Source organism: Danio rerio, chromosome 5 (assembly GCF_052040795.2).
Source record: "Danio rerio strain M-AB ecotype USA chromosome 5, GRCz13ab, whole genome shotgun sequence".
Classification (NCBI taxonomy): Eukaryota; Metazoa; Chordata; class Actinopteri; order Cypriniformes; family Danionidae; genus Danio; species Danio rerio.
The window spans coordinates 42,029,435-42,046,161 of NC_141025.1; the positions used below are offsets into that span (position 1 = coordinate 42,029,435).

Below are 16,727 nucleotides of genomic sequence, written 5' to 3' on the forward strand. Positions count from 1 at the left end.
TAGGGTGTATTTGGCTGACTTCAGAAAGAAACCCAAAACACATAAATATGTATAATTATCTCAATTATTCTCATGGACCTTTTTTTCATTACAAGGGCTTTTTGAGTGGGGGGAACAGCAAGGCAAAACAACAACATAATTAAACCCCCCACACACCCCCACCCAACCCCATCCCACCAACCCACTGCCCCGTCATATTTAGATCAGATTAGCTGTCCTCTCTGCGGTCTGCTGTCTATCCTGCATATACTGTCCATTGTCTGACACCAGTTTTTTTTTTTTTCTGATGCCAGCTCGATTTATTTGTTTATAGAGTTTTTGCATATATACATACATATATATATATATATATATATATATATATATATATATATATATATATATATATATATATATATATATATATATATATATATATATATAAACTAGATAACTATTTTAACATTAGTTATAGTTTATTTTAGATCGATTCTGAACTAAGAAAATTGACATATTAGTAGGCTATCGAAATAAATATATAAACAGCTCAAAAACTAAACCATCCGATAAAGCGTTGTTTTTGAAAAGAACGTGCTTTGAAAAGTGACGCTTTACGCATTTTCACGCACAGAAAATGTTTGAGAGGAAATCTAGGCGACAGTCTGGCATTAGTCCATTTAGTGGTTGTGTGGTGAACATCACGCAGAAGGGCATCTTGATCTGTGCCCCTTTTGTTTTATACGCGCCGTGGCCGCCTGGATGCTTTCAAGCAGCCGAGTTTTCGTGATCAGATTATGAATTGTACTTAATCCTCCCCGATCTGCCGACGTCTTTCTTGGTTCAATATTACTAATGTACATTCTATTGGCTGCTTTTGACAGATGTCTAGATCTCTCTCAATCCGATTCCGCATAATACTTTCACTGCCATTAAATCCACACTGGTTGGCCTCTTTGGGACCCGGGCTTGCTGAGGACTGGCGGTGCACTTGTTCAGCCGGGGCAGGGTGTGCAGGGCTGCGGGGGCATTGCTTGATATTTCCGCCGTGAATCATGCGTTTGCACACTCAGCGGCTTGCTTTTAGCAACGCAGTGATTTCCAGCATTTTGCGCAAATCGATAAGAGGGAACCATAAATCTGCCAGCACGTCAAGACTAATCTAAATAATGGCTCAAATGGAACGGAACATTTCTCTTTTCTCTTTTTTGTGCAAACATTTCGTATCCAAAAAATATATATTTGCCAAAGCCGTACAAATAATATCATAATTAGACTATTATTATTATTAATATTATTATTATTATTAGCCTATTATTATTATTATTATTAAATCATTTGGTATTATTAATATTAGTTATTAATAACTATAGACTGGCCTACATTTAAAAACAATAATTGGCCTATTATTATTTGTATAATTTATATAATTAAAATTAGTAATAAAACATTAGCTACTAGTATTATAGTTGAATATTCTTAATTAACTCAAATCCAGAAGAGTACAAAAATATTTAGTGGACAACTCATAATAATTATTCCTTCTTATAATTTTAAGTAGCCTATTCTTCAATTGTTAACTTTGTTACATTCTAAAAATGTATCCTAATTATTATATAGCTGTAACAAGGTAAACCAGGCTAATAGCTTATTTACGCGCACTTGAAAGCCGTGCGTGGTATTTCTGGTTACACACATGCAAACAAAATATGAAGCCTATTTTCTCTTGCTAAACTATAATAAAACTAGAGAATTAAAGAATAAGATAAAAGTATAAAATATTAATATAGACTATGTTATGTTTAAATAATGAGTCGCGTGCACTGTCAAATTATATCAATTTCAGACCACTGTTTTAAAGTGCATGGAAAATAAACAACATCAACCTAGTTGTTTGTTTTTTCCACAAAAACAATAACAAAAAGAATAATAATACGCGCAAAAAAATATTCAAACAAAAACCACCAGGGTACACATGATTGAAATATTGAATAACGTTTTAATCTAAACAGTTTCGTGTAAGAAGACATAAAATAAAATTAACTAAAAGCGCGTCTTAACTGAAATAAAAAATAACAAAAGCGATCAAAATACCAAAAAGATGAAGATACGAATAATGTCCTCAAAGTCAGAAGCAAAAAATCTCTACTCTCTAGAGGCAGGCATACATACTGTGATGAACGGGAGCCGGTTTGGCTGCATTGGTGTCCTCCTGTTTTCACAAATGTCCCGAACAGTCGTTGACAAGTCGTCTTGAACGGCCACATAATTTGTGTCGTGTGCAGGTGGCCGATTGTGTGAATATCCGACAGGAGCATCTCTATGCTGAAGTCTCACTCCAATTAGGGTCCCCTTTAAGAATTTCATGTTGGCCACACTTGCAGTGCCAACAGCCGCCTACATAAAAACAAAAACACCAAGCGCTTGGAAATATACTTTTTTGCAGCTGGCTTTAATGTAAATGAGCGCAAAGAGCAGTGAAAGCAGAAATGTGCTTTTAGGTGACAGTGGTGTGTGTGTGTGTGTGTGTGTGTGTGTGTGTGTGTGTGTGTGTGTCATGAAGGAAGTGCTATATTTCCCCCTGGTCAGAAAGGCAAAACATTAAGAGAAGGTGTTGTAACAATCGATTTTGGCATGAATTTGCTTGATGTGTGTTGTCGAAATGAAAGTCTAACTGCGACCTTAATGCTAAAAAGCAGATTGGGGTTATTAGTTTGTCACTGGAGCGAGCTCTTCTGCCATCTAGCGACTCAGAAGAGAGAAGAGGCGATGTTCAGCTATTACATTTATTCTGAACTACTCTACTGCCATCTAGTGTCATTCAGTAGAACCTAATCTAGAGGATGAAAAGTGTGTCCGTTTTTTTTTTTTTGTTAATATTTATAAAATCTTTGATTTATATTAAGTCATAATAGTTTCTTTTCCAAGCACTTGTGTGCACTTTACAATTTTATTCTCTGGACAGTTGGCTACACTTAAAAAAATAACTCTTTGATAAACTCAATTTAATTGATCCAAAAAATTTGTTCAGCACCAAGTAAAAAACAAACTATTTACACAAATAAATGCAATTGAGATGGTCCAGCATGATTTAATCTAATAAAAGTCTAAATACGTTTGTGTTTTTATTCAACTTTAACTCAAAGGTCAGATAGTAGCCTATCATGTGTGTCAATTAGGTGTTGTACATTACGAAGTCTCTTAGCTGCATGTAAAGTGATCTTAAATTAACTAAAAGAGTATATTCATATATTTAATTTTTCATGAGTAACATGAACAGTGGATTGAGACTAATCTCAGAACTAATTTTAGGACAGTTATTGCTTACTGAGCAAAGCAACAACCTGCATTATTGCTAATTAAGCTGCCAACACCCAAAGCATGGGTGCTTCGGCAAGGTGGAAACCTCAAAACTCAAAGCATTACATGAAAATCTAAATCTTCAAACTAAAGTGAAGATTAAACTCTTACTAGTCTTATTAACTTTAAACACCCAAGATTACTTTTATTGTCAACGTTTCCCTCTCCTAATTCTGTCACATGCAAAGCATGCTAGGAATAACAAATCCCAAGGTAGTTGGACCAACACAATTCCTTCATGCTGTCCCAAGACAAAACGCTTCAGTTAACTTAATGGTTTACAAATTTATGTGGACTGAACAGAAAACAAATAAAATGGCCAAAAAAAATTTACAAGAATTGTGTTGTTTCAGCTCATTCTAAAAAAGTTTGAGTAGCAGTAATGTTTTTGAGTGTACAGACAGTGAAAAGGTTTACATTTTCCAGCTGATTTGGAAAAGAGATGAAGAAACCACCATGGTCAAAGCTGGAGCTCTGCATAGCATTCTTGGAAACATTGCTGTGTACATGTGACAGGAGTTTTTTATTTTATTTTATATAAACTATATGCTTAATTGACTGATTCTGTTATATACTGTATGTGTGTTGATCTTGATGCTTATGTTGTTTTACTACACAAAACTCTAATGATATTTCAGAGGGAAAAGGATTTCTGGCAGTGCACTGGTGGGATTGCAGTGGGTTTGTGCTGCTGCTGTCATTAGTTGAAGGATTTAGATCTTCTGCTTAATAGTCTCTAGTAGTCTTGAACACCTTGATTAGTTGGATCAGCTGTGCTTGATTAGAGTTGGAGCTAAACTGTGCAGAGCTGCGACCCTTAAGGAGTTTGTGACCAATGTTTAGATTAGTTTTTTTGTATAATGTCTGTTAAACAATGCATTGTTTTTACAATGGCACAAATTGTTTTGCTTCTGGTTGGTGATTGTTTTTTCTGGGGTCCGTTCTTCGTACGTGGATTACTCAGTTAGCTGGATTTGGATATTGACGATTTGACACGATCCAGGATCGTTTCGTTCTTCAAAGCTGATCCGAGAGTTGTTGTCATGGCAACAGTTCTGCTAGGTCAAACCTGATCGGGAGCAGGTTTAATTCATATAAACAGGATTAGATCGGCTTAGTTCAAGCAAAGATAATACAGAAAGTATTTACCGAATTCTGATATTTTCTTACAGTAGTAGTTATATACACTTGGGAAAATAATACATAATTTTTAAATATATATATAAAGTTATAGTCATTAATAAAATAAATAAAGTTATACATATTAATAAAACGTATGCAATCTGCACCCTCGAAATGAAAGTACAAAGACTGCCATCTGGTGCAAAGAGAAAACTTATTGAAATGAACTTTTTAGATCGCTTTAGAACAAATTGTGTATAATAGAAATGCACAATATGTGATTTTTTTTAAGCAATAATACATTTATGCAGTCATAAACATGTTTTGATAGTTAATATGCCAGTGATTTGATGCTTCACAAAAGTTGCAGACACCTTTACCAATATCAAAATGCTTTTGTAAACAACCAGTTATTCTTTATACACCGATTAAAAAACGGCTACATTAATAAAGAAAATCTTTTCTAAATGTAGAACTAAATGCATTGATTTGCATTGAAATACATGATGAATACTCTTGTCTTGACAAATGAAAGTGTAAAGCCTGCAGCTCACAACAAATGTGGAAAGTTCTTGCGTGTCATATTTAACAAACCATTTACTGCTAATTTGATGTAATTTTGCTCACATGGATAATTGAATATTAATCAGATGATGTCATTACGCTGCTATGCCGTCAGCCAATCGTTGCATTGCTGATCATGATTTCGAGGATCGATAGATCTGTCCTTCATAACACACGCAGCGATCTCAGATCAGTTTATCCAGACATTCTAATCTGATTCGTAAACTTGTTTGAAGAACCAAATTAGCGAGAGATCAGTTATCAAGATTAAAAGATCCAGGATCTGCCAAATCATCTTAGATCATTTAAGCGAGGTACGAAGAACGGACCCCTGGTTTGCATCTAATGGGATATGATAAAGAAAAAGTTTTGAGGGAAAAGGGAATATGGACATTTAGTTCATGTTACAGAACCAATCATCTACGTCAGGAGTTTTTCATCTTTTACATGTTTTGAGCTTCTAACTATAAAAACTTGTTTTATATATATATATATATATATATATATATATATATATATATATATATATATATATATATATATATATATATATATATATATATATATTATTGTTTTATTCAAATATGAAAAATACATTTATTTGAATCCCAATAAACCACATTTTTGTTTTATTTATTTGGGTTCATTTTATTTATAAGATTATTTTAATAATGTTTCTTATGAGTTAGTTTTCTGGGTTGAGTGTTATTTTAAATCTTTAGAACTATATCTAATTAATCAAATGAACTTTATGATGAAATGTAGATCAGCAGGAGGTTTCAAACTGGGCTGATATGGTGTTTTTTCTTATACTTCAACTGGAGTCACAAACATTACACAACAATATATCTAAATTTAAGCTGACATGTAAAGAGAAATAACATGACTTAAATATGCCTACCTTTACTATTGCAATTAAATTGGATGTTAGAACCTATTGCAAACCTATTGTGTAGTGTAAATGACTTGTATGTTTTACAGATAATGTACTGGACGGATAACCGGTCCATAACAAATGTGCTGATGAGGAAAATGATCCTCAGGTCAGTGATCAGGTCAGGTCAGATTCAGTGATCCCTCTTGTCAGTTGAAGATTTATTTTACTCAGGAAAAACCAAGCAATGTTTATGAGGGTTAGTACGAGTACGAGAGTACGAGAACAGAACTTAAATTATTTGTGTTGTAAATAAGACACAGTAACACTTTATTTTAAGGTGTCAGTTGTAACTGTTCAGCTACTGCACAATATTAATTCATTACACATACTTTACGTTAAGTATACTGTAGGTTTAGTTGCATGAAGTAATATATAATCATTTGTAATTACTACAGTGAACAAGAGTAACAAGAACACATTAAAATAAAGTGTTACCAAGATACACTTACCAGCCACTTTATTAGGTACACCTTACTAGTACCAGGTTGGACCCCTTTTGCCTTCAGAACTGCCTTAATTCTTCATGGCATAGATTCAACAAGGTACTTCTAATATTCCTCAGAGGTTTCGTTCCACATTGACATGGAAGCATTTCACAGTTGCTGCAGATTTGTCGGCTGCACATCCATGATGCAAATCTAATATTCCACCACATCCCAAAGCTGCTCTATTGGATTGAGATCTGGTGACTATGGAGGCCATTTGAGTACAGTGAACTCATTGTCATGTTCAAGAAACCAGTCTGAGGTGATTTGCGCTTTATGAGATGGTGCATTATCCTGCTGGAAGTAGCCATCAGAAGATGGGTACACTGAGGTCATAAAGGGATGGACATGGTCAGCAACAATACTCAGGTAGGCTGTGGCATTGACACAATGCTCAATTGGTACTAATGGGCCCAATGTGTGCCAAGTAAATATCATTCACTCCATTACACCACCACCACCACCAGCCTGAACTGTTGATGCAAAGCAGGATGAGTCCATGTTGTCATGTTGTTGATGCCAAATTCTGGCTTTAACATTTGAGTCACTTAAATCACCTTTCTTCCCCACCCGATACTCGGTTTAAACTGCAGCAGATCGTCTTTACCATGTATACATGCCTAAATATGTAAAGCTGCTGCCATGTGATTGGCTGATTAGAAATTTGCGTTAATAAGCATTTGGACAGGTGTACCTAATAAAGTGGCCGGAGAGTGTATGTTGTCTTCATATCTGAATCTGATCTGAATGAACCTCTATCCCCCTCTTGTGGTGAAAATGTGTGTTTATTTTATTTATGTATTTATTTTGCTTTATTGTTAAAAAGGTTTCACAAATGCTTAGTTGGACATTTATGCTATTTTGGTAAGTCCAGACAAAATGAACCATAGAAGTTTTCTACAGCATGTGCATTAAAGTGTATTCAAGAAAATAAGACATTTCAGAATGTAGATAGACTGAGCACTTTTTAATTTGTTTATTGATTGACTTATTAAATTGATTGAATAGATTTTTTTAGATCATTATTGCAATAATGTATTGTGTGTGTGTGTGTGTGTGTGTGTGTGTGTGTGTGTGTGTGTGTGTGTGTGTGTGTGTGTGTGTGTGTGCTGACTGAAGAAAGTTTCAAGTGAACTAAAATTACGACAAAAGAAAAAATTACAAACAAAATTAAAATAAAACAGAAAATATGAAAATAAGTTAACATAATAATAAATAGTCTTGCAAACGATTCTAAAATGAGACTGGTCTGTAATTGCTGCAAATAAATCAGATGGACACCACTAAATAAAAGCAGAGGGGACTTTGATAGGCTATCAGCTCATATTATTGAGGGTTTTATTCCAAACTATAAACATTGTTTTGTTTTGTTTTTTAATCAGCTAGGCGAGGTTAAGGTCCACTTCTTTTGAAATGTCTGCCCTTGATGTGTTTGAAGATTTTCCTCAAATGTCTTATCTTCAGATCTAAACTTTAAATAGATCACATTTGTTTACACTTTTTAAAAAAACTGTGTAGTTTTATGTAGTTTATTATCACCAGTGGCTGCAATGTAAAGTGTAGCAAACATGCACTTTTGGCAGTTTTATGTTTATTTGTAGTATTTTGAATACTGTATTAGCCTATGGTCAAAATAGGGATATGGTTAGTTTGGGGGAACTATTTATAGCTCACATTTTAAACAATTTATCATGCAAAGAGCTAACAATTTACATTTACAAATAAAATGACACCAAATAAAACAGAACAGAAGTATTAAAAGTAGCAAAACTGCAAAATAATTGAAAAAAGATACAGCTCTGAACAAAGTAAACATGAAAATGTTTTAAAAGACTTTTGGTGTGCAAAATGTTGTGGGATCTGGCAACACAAAGAACACACTGCGCATGACTTCCTGGTTTCAAAAGTGAAACCGACGCACAGCACAGTCTTTTTAATCAAACAGTGATATTAGAGTTTTAAGTTTACGCTGAACCATTGGACCAGACAAACTAGCTTTTCCTGGGCAGCTTATTTGAAAACAATGCGCGCTTTCTGCCATTTGCTCCTCGACGGCTGTATAATCTGTAGTTGGTGTCTCGTTTTCTTGTTTTAATTTCCCTGACAACTAAATGACGCACAGGCACAGACCGAGATGATGAGCCTGCCAGAGGTAAGATTATCGTTAACCTTCTGCTAAACATGGTAAAACCTATCAACTCTATTTTCTTTTCTCGTCATTTAAGGACTGAACGTCAGGGGCGTTAGATAGGGGATAAACTTACTCTTTCAAATTGTTGATTAATTCAGTATATGACCAAACTACGCAAGAAGTAGAATCTCGTTATTTATTTTTCACTTTTTACACTGCTCTTAACCCGTGATCTTATTACAGTAAAAATATATATTTAGGAGCATTGATTGTCTGTGTAACGACAGTTTTGCTTAAAATACCATGGTCAAATTAGGTTTAGTGTAACAAACAGTGTTCAAATGACTTTAGAAAATGTTGCATCACAATATTGAGTTACTCCCCAAATAAGAAACTAGTTGCGTTACTTTTCATAGAAAGTAATGCGTTACGTTACTTTTGAGTTACTTTTTCTAACCTGGCTGAGGCTTGATCTCTTTCAGAACTTGCATGCTATTCTTCTTGTTTTAAAAAGAGGAGCTCTACATTTAACAACACACTGTATAACCTTCATTTACCAATAATAAAAAAAACATTTAAAAAAAAAAGAATAATGCTACCTTCTGAGAAGGTATACATTGATGCTATACATGCCTTATATACAGATTAATGAAAGTTGAAAGTAATGTGTTTGCTACTTTTGAATTTTTGTTTTATCATATCAGTAAAATCAGTGTCCAATGGGGCAATTCCCTTTTCTTCCTTGTGTTCAAAATAATGAGAATACCTCCATCAAAGAAATGCAATGCTCTGCCATTTTGTTTTTGCCTGTTCTTGCAGGGAGCTCATTTTCTTATTGAGTGTGATTCAATGTGGTTACATTAATTTTAATTCAGCCATTTTTTTTTTGAAAAGCATATTAATTAATCTGAAAAGTAACTTAAATATTATTACTTCATTTTTGAAAGTAACATGTTGTAATGCGTGACCCCCCCAACAATAGTAACAAAACAATTTCAGTACAATAACTGTAGTTTTTAGGTTTTATTTGTAACAAATCCATGGTTAAATGGTCAAATTTAAAGTTTTTTCAAAATCATAAAAGTCTTACAAAAGTGTATTAGTATTATACCATTTATTTATCAAGTAAATTATGAATCATGTTATTTACTAAACTGTGTTAATTTCTCATTCATTTCAGATATTTACTGAAGTTGAGCTTAAGATTCATCCAGCCATCTTTCAGCCACCAAATTCAGTTACCAGCATACTGAATGGAAAGACTATACGAGTTACCCAGAAAGAAGACTATTTAATTGCAACCGGGAAGTTCCAAGATATTAAAGATTTTTATAAGTCGTGTATAAAGATACAAACAACACATAATAGACCAAAGCATCCAAAGCAACAGGAAATGAGTATGAGCAGTCACACCACTGCAAGCCCGGGATCAGCTCAAAACGACCCTTCAGTATTTGATCCAATTAAAGTTGATGACACTGTTATGCAGTACATCAAAGAAAAGAAATCAAAGGAATTTGAAGCGATCCAGAAAAGGCATGGAGTTTCCATAAATACATTCAAAAATTATCTGACCTTTACACCTCAGACTGGTAAGAACATTCATGCTCAATTTGCACGAGAAGAGTTTATAACACTGTATCAAAAGATTGCAATTGGACTGCAAATCAGGAACCACAATTACCGTCGAGATATTTTTGAATTTTGCTCTTCAGAGTTTCCAGAACTCTTAATCAATCTCAGTAGTGATAGAAAACAAATGCAACTAATTGGCGACTTCATTAGCCTTGAAAGATTTGACACATGTCTGAAAGGGAGTGACTGGAGAAGGTATTCACTGCACCAAACCCCAAGTAGAACAATGACACACTACGACACACCTCGCACTCAACCTGCAAAACATGAGAAAACATCAGACCAGGCCAAAGATGAGACATGTCCCATCTGCTTGGAAACCATCAAGATGCCTGAATCCACAGTGTTAACTAAATGCCAGCACAGGTTTTGCAAAGACTGTTTGGACACAGCTTTTCAGTTGAAGCCGGCCTGCCCGATATGTGGAGAAATATACGGCAGCCTCACAGGGACACAACCCAAAGGAGGAACCATGACAGTCTCACGGGACAGATCCTGTTTACCTGGATATAAAGGATACGGGACGATCGTCATCACCTACTATATACCAAGTGGATCGCAGGGGGTGAGCTCACTAATGTGTTCTATACTTGTTCTAAAGTTCGCATTAGGGATAGTTGACCCCAAAATCAGCTCTCCTTTAAGTGGTTTTAACCCTCTATGATTTTTTTTTCTGTTGAACACAAATTAAGATATTTTAAAGAATGTTGGAAAACAAATGTAGGAAAGCAAATACTATAGAGCCTCCTTTCCACTGCACATGACAAGCGACAGACCGGAATTCATTCATTTCCAATGGAGAGTAGTTCAGGAATGTTGTGGAGTTAAGATCATCTCCGTATGCGGAAAATTCGGATCCAAATTGAGCTGCGGATACATTGAAGTGTTTGAACTTGTGTGACTACACCCTTTGCGACAGGTAAACAAGAAGTGATGCATTTCAGAGTTGTTCAAGCTGATCTGTGCGCGCGAGATGAGAAAAAAGTAGTTTTATCGGTTATTGTTTATATGAGAAAAAGTCTATGTTAAAAAAAAACATTTCTATTCATAAATGATTTATAAAAATATTACTTTTTTATGTTATCTCCACATTCCCTTCAATATATTTAGTGGTCTATGAGTTTCTAATATTCATTTATTCATCTTTGGTGAATGCAGAGACTAAAGACTCTTGCTTTTGCACTCCTTTATTTCGGACACTGCGGGAACAGCTTCTCTTCCATGGTGCATGACAGAACTGAAAATTCTGACAGTTGTGTCCAAATGCGGCTTAGATGTCTGACTACTAGTTTCCAACTTTCTTCAAAAAACATCTTTTTGCGTCCAACAGAAGAAAGAAACTCAAACAGGTTGTCTTGTGAGTAAATGACAACATTTTCTTAGGTTTTTCAGCAAAAGAACAGTTACACCTCTTTTTAATGACCCTCCCTATAGGTCGAACACCCAAACCCAGGCATGCCGTACCATGGTGCGTCCCGCATTGCATACCTCCCTGACTCAACAGAAGGGACTCATGTACTCAAGCTTTTGCAGAGGGCGTTCGACCAGCGACTTACTTTCACTATTGGTCGATCATCCACCACTGGCAAGAACAATGTAGTGACCTGGAATGACATTCACCACAAGACGTCCCGTGATGGAGGGCCCACGCAGTAAGTAAACATGTTGGGTGTTGTCAACATTTTGAAGTGTTTACCTAATCTCAGACCGAGCCCTGTTAATTCCAGTCCTGTTTTAACAATAGTTTTAAATTACTGTTATTTGCAGTTATGGTTACCCAGATCCAGACTACCTGAAGCGAGTGCAAGATGAACTGAAAGCAAAAGGAATTTACTGATTTAACTCACTAAACCTTGTATTCCTACCATATGACCAACATTTATTGAAACAGACTATTGTTTAGTTTTTTACAGCCACTATAAAAGGCGTAACATTTTAGGATTCGAATGGGCATATTTTAGTTTGTGTCAATATAATCTCATAAAGCATGGTAAGAGAGATGTCAGTGTATTGCTGTCACCAGTGCTATATATCCTGTGGTTTAAGCGGTTAAACTTCTAGTTACACATCAGTATGATAGAGGCATCACATTTACAGAAATCTTAAATCTACTTTAATCACCGTTCCAGTACGTGTATGAAGTAGGTTTTCTAATTTGTTCATTCAGTGATTGAAGTGTTATTACATAAGTAGTACGTCTACAGAAATGTATGATTTTTTCACTCTTTGTGTTATTTGAAGTATTCTATGAAAGCACAGAGCAGGTCATTTATTAGCGTTAAGCTGTTCCTATTTGTATCAGTTGTTGTATTTTTATTTTATTTTTTTGAATGATTTATACATTTGTTTATGAGTTTCTTTTTTAATTATTTTTTAAAGTGCAATCTTTGCATTATGCAAAAAACTTTTAATAAACTCTAACAAATAATAAATGCTCATTCCTAGTTGTTGTATTATTTTAAATGATTGATTTTTATATTAGTTTATGCATGTTTACTATAATTTTCTGAAGTCATCTTTGTATCATGCAAAAAAAAAGGCTTCAAATAAACTTTTACGAATAAATAATGATTATTTCCTAATATTTGTTACACTCTTATATTGCACCACATTCATTTATTCAGTTTCCTTAGGCTTAGTCCCTTTAGTCATCAGGGGTTGCCACAGCATAATGAACTGCCAAATTCCAGTATCCAGCATATTTTACACAGTGGATAACCTTCCAGCTGCAACCCAGTGCTGGGAAACATCCATACACTCATTCACATTCATACACTATGGCCAATTTAGTTTATTCAATTCCCCTATAGTACATGTCTGTGGACTGTGGGGGAAACCGGAGCACCTGGAGGAAACCCACGCCAACACGGGAAGAACATGCAAACTCCACACAGAAACGTCAACTGACCCAGCCGGGACTCAAACCAGTGACCTTCTTGCTGTGAGACGACTTTGCTAACCACGGAGCCACCGTGTCGCCAATAGTACTACATAGTTTTACAAATTCATAAAATTCAAGCATTATTACAAGGCAGCTACAACTTGCCCCAGAAGTCAATCTCATGGAAATATAGTCTGCCTCATGGAAAGACGCAAAAGTGGGTATAACATAGCAATATTTATTAATTCATTCAATCATTCAATGATTATTTGTTATTATTTCATGCTTCTGATTGGTTGGAAGGTGGGCAATTAAATTGTTTAAAGCACAGGTAGTTCTAGTCAGTTAAGTTTAAGACACACAGAACAAAATGGCGGGTAACACTTTATTTTGATGGTCCATTTGAGTATTAGTAGACTGTCTGCTTAATATCTGTTGATACTGCTCCTTCAACAGACATTTAACTGACTATAAGAAACTTAGCAAATACATGTCAACTTAAACTAAACCTAACCCAACAGTCTTATAATCTAATAAGAATTAGTAGGCATGTAGATGCAATGTAACTTAAGTTCAACAAACGGGCCATTAAAATAAAGAGTGACCAAATGGAGAAACAAAAAATTTAGGGGGGAAACGCAAATATATTAATAACTATTTAATATAATACAGTCAAGCCTGAAATGATTCATATATATTCAGTCTTGAAGGTATATTACACAAAAAAATGAAGCCCTTAGAATTTTTCCTTGCATTCTGAGTCAAGCAATCATACAATTATAACTTGTATAATATAATACTTGTATTAATATAATATTAATACAATTATATTCATGTTTACTTGTATTCACTAACTTGTATGTTCACAGCTGATTCTCTCTGTATATAATGTTGATAGTACACCCATCTGTAAATATCACCATAGTTCTTCTATAATGGCACTTTATGACTTACACCTATATCCTGCACTTGCTGCTATTGCACTCCTGGTTAGCCCTAAACTGCATTTCATTGTCTCATATAGTATATGTGTAATGATAATAAAGTTGAATCTAATCTAATCCATAGCGCTTTTCACAAAAGTTATCATTCCAAAGTCGCTGTACAAAAGGTGCACATCATTACATTACAGTCTCAGAAAAGTTGAGGAGTTGTGTGAAGGGTTGGCAGTGTATAATAAACACAGTCAGGTCTAGTATGTGGTGTCCGCTGGGTCTTAAAATGACTTAAATCTCAAAAGCTACATTTTAGGCCTTTCAAAGTCTTTAATCTACTGGAATGTTGTGTGGTCAATGAAGTTAATTTAACTTTTCTCATGTATAGCTACCCAATCTGGCCATTAACACCCTAACAATAACCAACAATCTCGATACAACTTTTTACTTTCAATTACAATTACTTTCCTTACAGTAACACTTGCTTAAAAGTTCTCCATTTATTAACTGCTGAGGATGCTGACCTGACCTATATTTTTATAATTAAATTATTATTATAGTGGACAGAAGTAATTGACAGACATGTTTTGTTTTATTCTTGGTAAGGATTGGGGTTTGTTATTAAATATATTTGAAAATTAATTTTAAAAATATTCAAACTAAATTATTATTGTATTATTAAATGTAATAAAATTTAAATAATTTTTAAAAGGGCAAGTAAAAATATTTTTCTTACTAGGATATTCGAAGAAAAAAATCCTTAGCATTTAGCCCTGTATAAGTCTAAATTTTCATTCATAATGGTAATTCATAATTCATTCATAATTATAAATGTTTTATATAGTCTTAAATTTTACCTGGTGAAACCTGCAGAAACACTGTAGTACTTAGCCTCTCTGTGAGTCTACATCTGAACACAGCAAACTGCATTTCAAAATCACCATGAAATGCTGGAAAAAAATTAAAGACACCAATGTTAGCCACTTTGCTATCTATTTACAAAAAGATGAGTCCATAGATTGCCTGGAGTGGCATATTTGTAAACCAACACAATTCAAACAGGTCAATTGTGGCACATACAGTAAATACACTATCAACACTAATAAACACAAAGCAGGTTGAGTTTTCTTTTCAACTTGTCTGAGCGGGCAGACACAGGAGAAACCTACAGTTACAAAACAAAACAAATCTACAAAAGGGAAATGTTATCCAATGTCCCTTTTTAACAATAGTGTTTCTGTGGTATAGTAAAATTTGACTGCCAGAAACTCACCTGTGGCTTTAGGCCAGCTTGAGTCAATGATCAATCTGTTCTAGCACTGATTTGCACACATACAGCTAAATAAGTAACGTATTACATTTTGTAGAAAACAAAATGCACAGCTTTTATCCCTTTTAGAAGCATATTTCAGGGTGACAGGGTGGCTCAGTGGTTAGCACTGTTGCTTCACAGCAAGAAGGTTGCTGGTTTGTATCCCGGCTAGACCAGTTGGCGTTTCTGTGTGGATGTTCTCCCTGTGTTGGCGTGGGTTTCCTCCGGGTGCTCCGGTTTCCCCCACAGTCCAAGGACATGCAGTGTAGGTGAATTGGATTAACTAATTTGTCCGTAATGTATGTGTGTGAAAGTTTGTATGGATGTTTCCCAGTACTGGGTTGAAGCTGCAAGGGCATCCGCTGTGTAAAACATATGCTGGATAAGTTGGTGGTTCATTCAACTGTGGCGACCCGTAATGAATAAAGGGACTAAGTGAAGGAAAATGAATGAATGAATAAACATATTTCCACATTATCTAATTCCTGACAGCAGCCTTTCAAAACCAACATCCCTTGCATTTGTAAACTGCCTGCAAGTCAAAGGTCAATGAGGCTTGTAAGTCTGCACACTTCTTTCTGTGGATGATTCTGCAGTGTTAAGAAAAAGACAAAATAGTGTGAATTATAGGCAAATCTGAATTTAATGAACATAAAACAGATACATAAGCTACTATTTCCATAACTTGTAAAAAGCCATAAAGCTGGATCAGTTCGCAAAATAAGGAAAAAAGTAAAAACATACTACAGAAAATATTTGGCCTTCGTGTTGCTGTGGCATTATTTACACTACATACAGTATTTTCATATATGACATTATTGTCATATTTGCCATTATATCCTTATCGATAAGGCACCAAATGCTAAGTAGCATGATCTTTTTATTTCTTTTTTTTTACCAAATTGTGCAGAAAATGTACAAAACTATACAAATAAAACTATCACATATGAACACAGTCCATCAAAAGAAAGGCAAAGTAAAAATAAATAAATGGAAATGTTATGACGTAGTTGTGAGACCTAACCCTCTTTTTAATCCTTAATTAACTGATCAGACAGCGGATTTAAAGGAATACTCGTTATAATAAATCTGATTTACATCTCGATTGTTAATGACTATGATAACGTAAACGTTTACTTCAGATTGAGATGAATATCAAGCTGTTGTCAGCTGATCAACTGAATCTACTATGAAATACAATTTGAATATATTGCAATTGAACATCGTGGATTTACCAGTGTTTCAGAGTCCCATGAAAAAATAGAAAATACTTTTCTGCACACAAAATGATCATTACTACATATTTAATGTGCCTGCTTTTTTAAAATCTTTTTAAATAAAACCCATAATTCTGCCCTTAAGCGGGGGAAATAACGTGGTGCTACATCT

At 34.6% G+C, this 16,727-nt stretch overlaps 1 protein-coding gene and 1 long non-coding RNA gene across 5 annotated transcripts in view; one reads left to right on the top strand and one right to left on the bottom strand.

Annotated features, from left to right (window-relative positions):
• Window positions 1-12,642, top strand: part of si:dkey-3h3.3 — a 150,608-nt gene extending 137,966 nt beyond the window's left edge. For 3 of the 4 annotated variants that reach the window (XM_087250965.1, XM_087250964.1, XM_087250963.1), the window contains exons 3-5: window positions 9,756-10,775; window positions 11,645-11,862; window positions 11,978-12,642. In XM_087250965.1, the coding sequence (XP_087107091.1) occupies window positions 9,756-10,775; window positions 11,645-11,862; window positions 11,978-12,047 (1,308 nt within the window). In that variant the 3' untranslated portion in view covers window positions 12,048-12,642. Of the gene's footprint in view, window positions 1-8,357; window positions 8,597-9,755; window positions 10,776-11,644; window positions 11,863-11,977 lie in introns of those variants that run through there. The other variant, NM_001123062.1, reaches the window with a different exon arrangement.
• LOC147844087 (uncharacterized) lies at window positions 1,957-15,928 on the bottom strand. Its single transcript, XR_015491679.1, has 3 exons — window positions 15,300-15,928; window positions 14,884-14,976; window positions 1,957-2,373 (listed from the first exon to the last, which is right to left on the bottom strand). It is a non-coding gene; the product is annotated as an uncharacterized LOC147844087 (long non-coding RNA).
• Window positions 15,929-16,727: the final 799 nt, after the last annotated feature.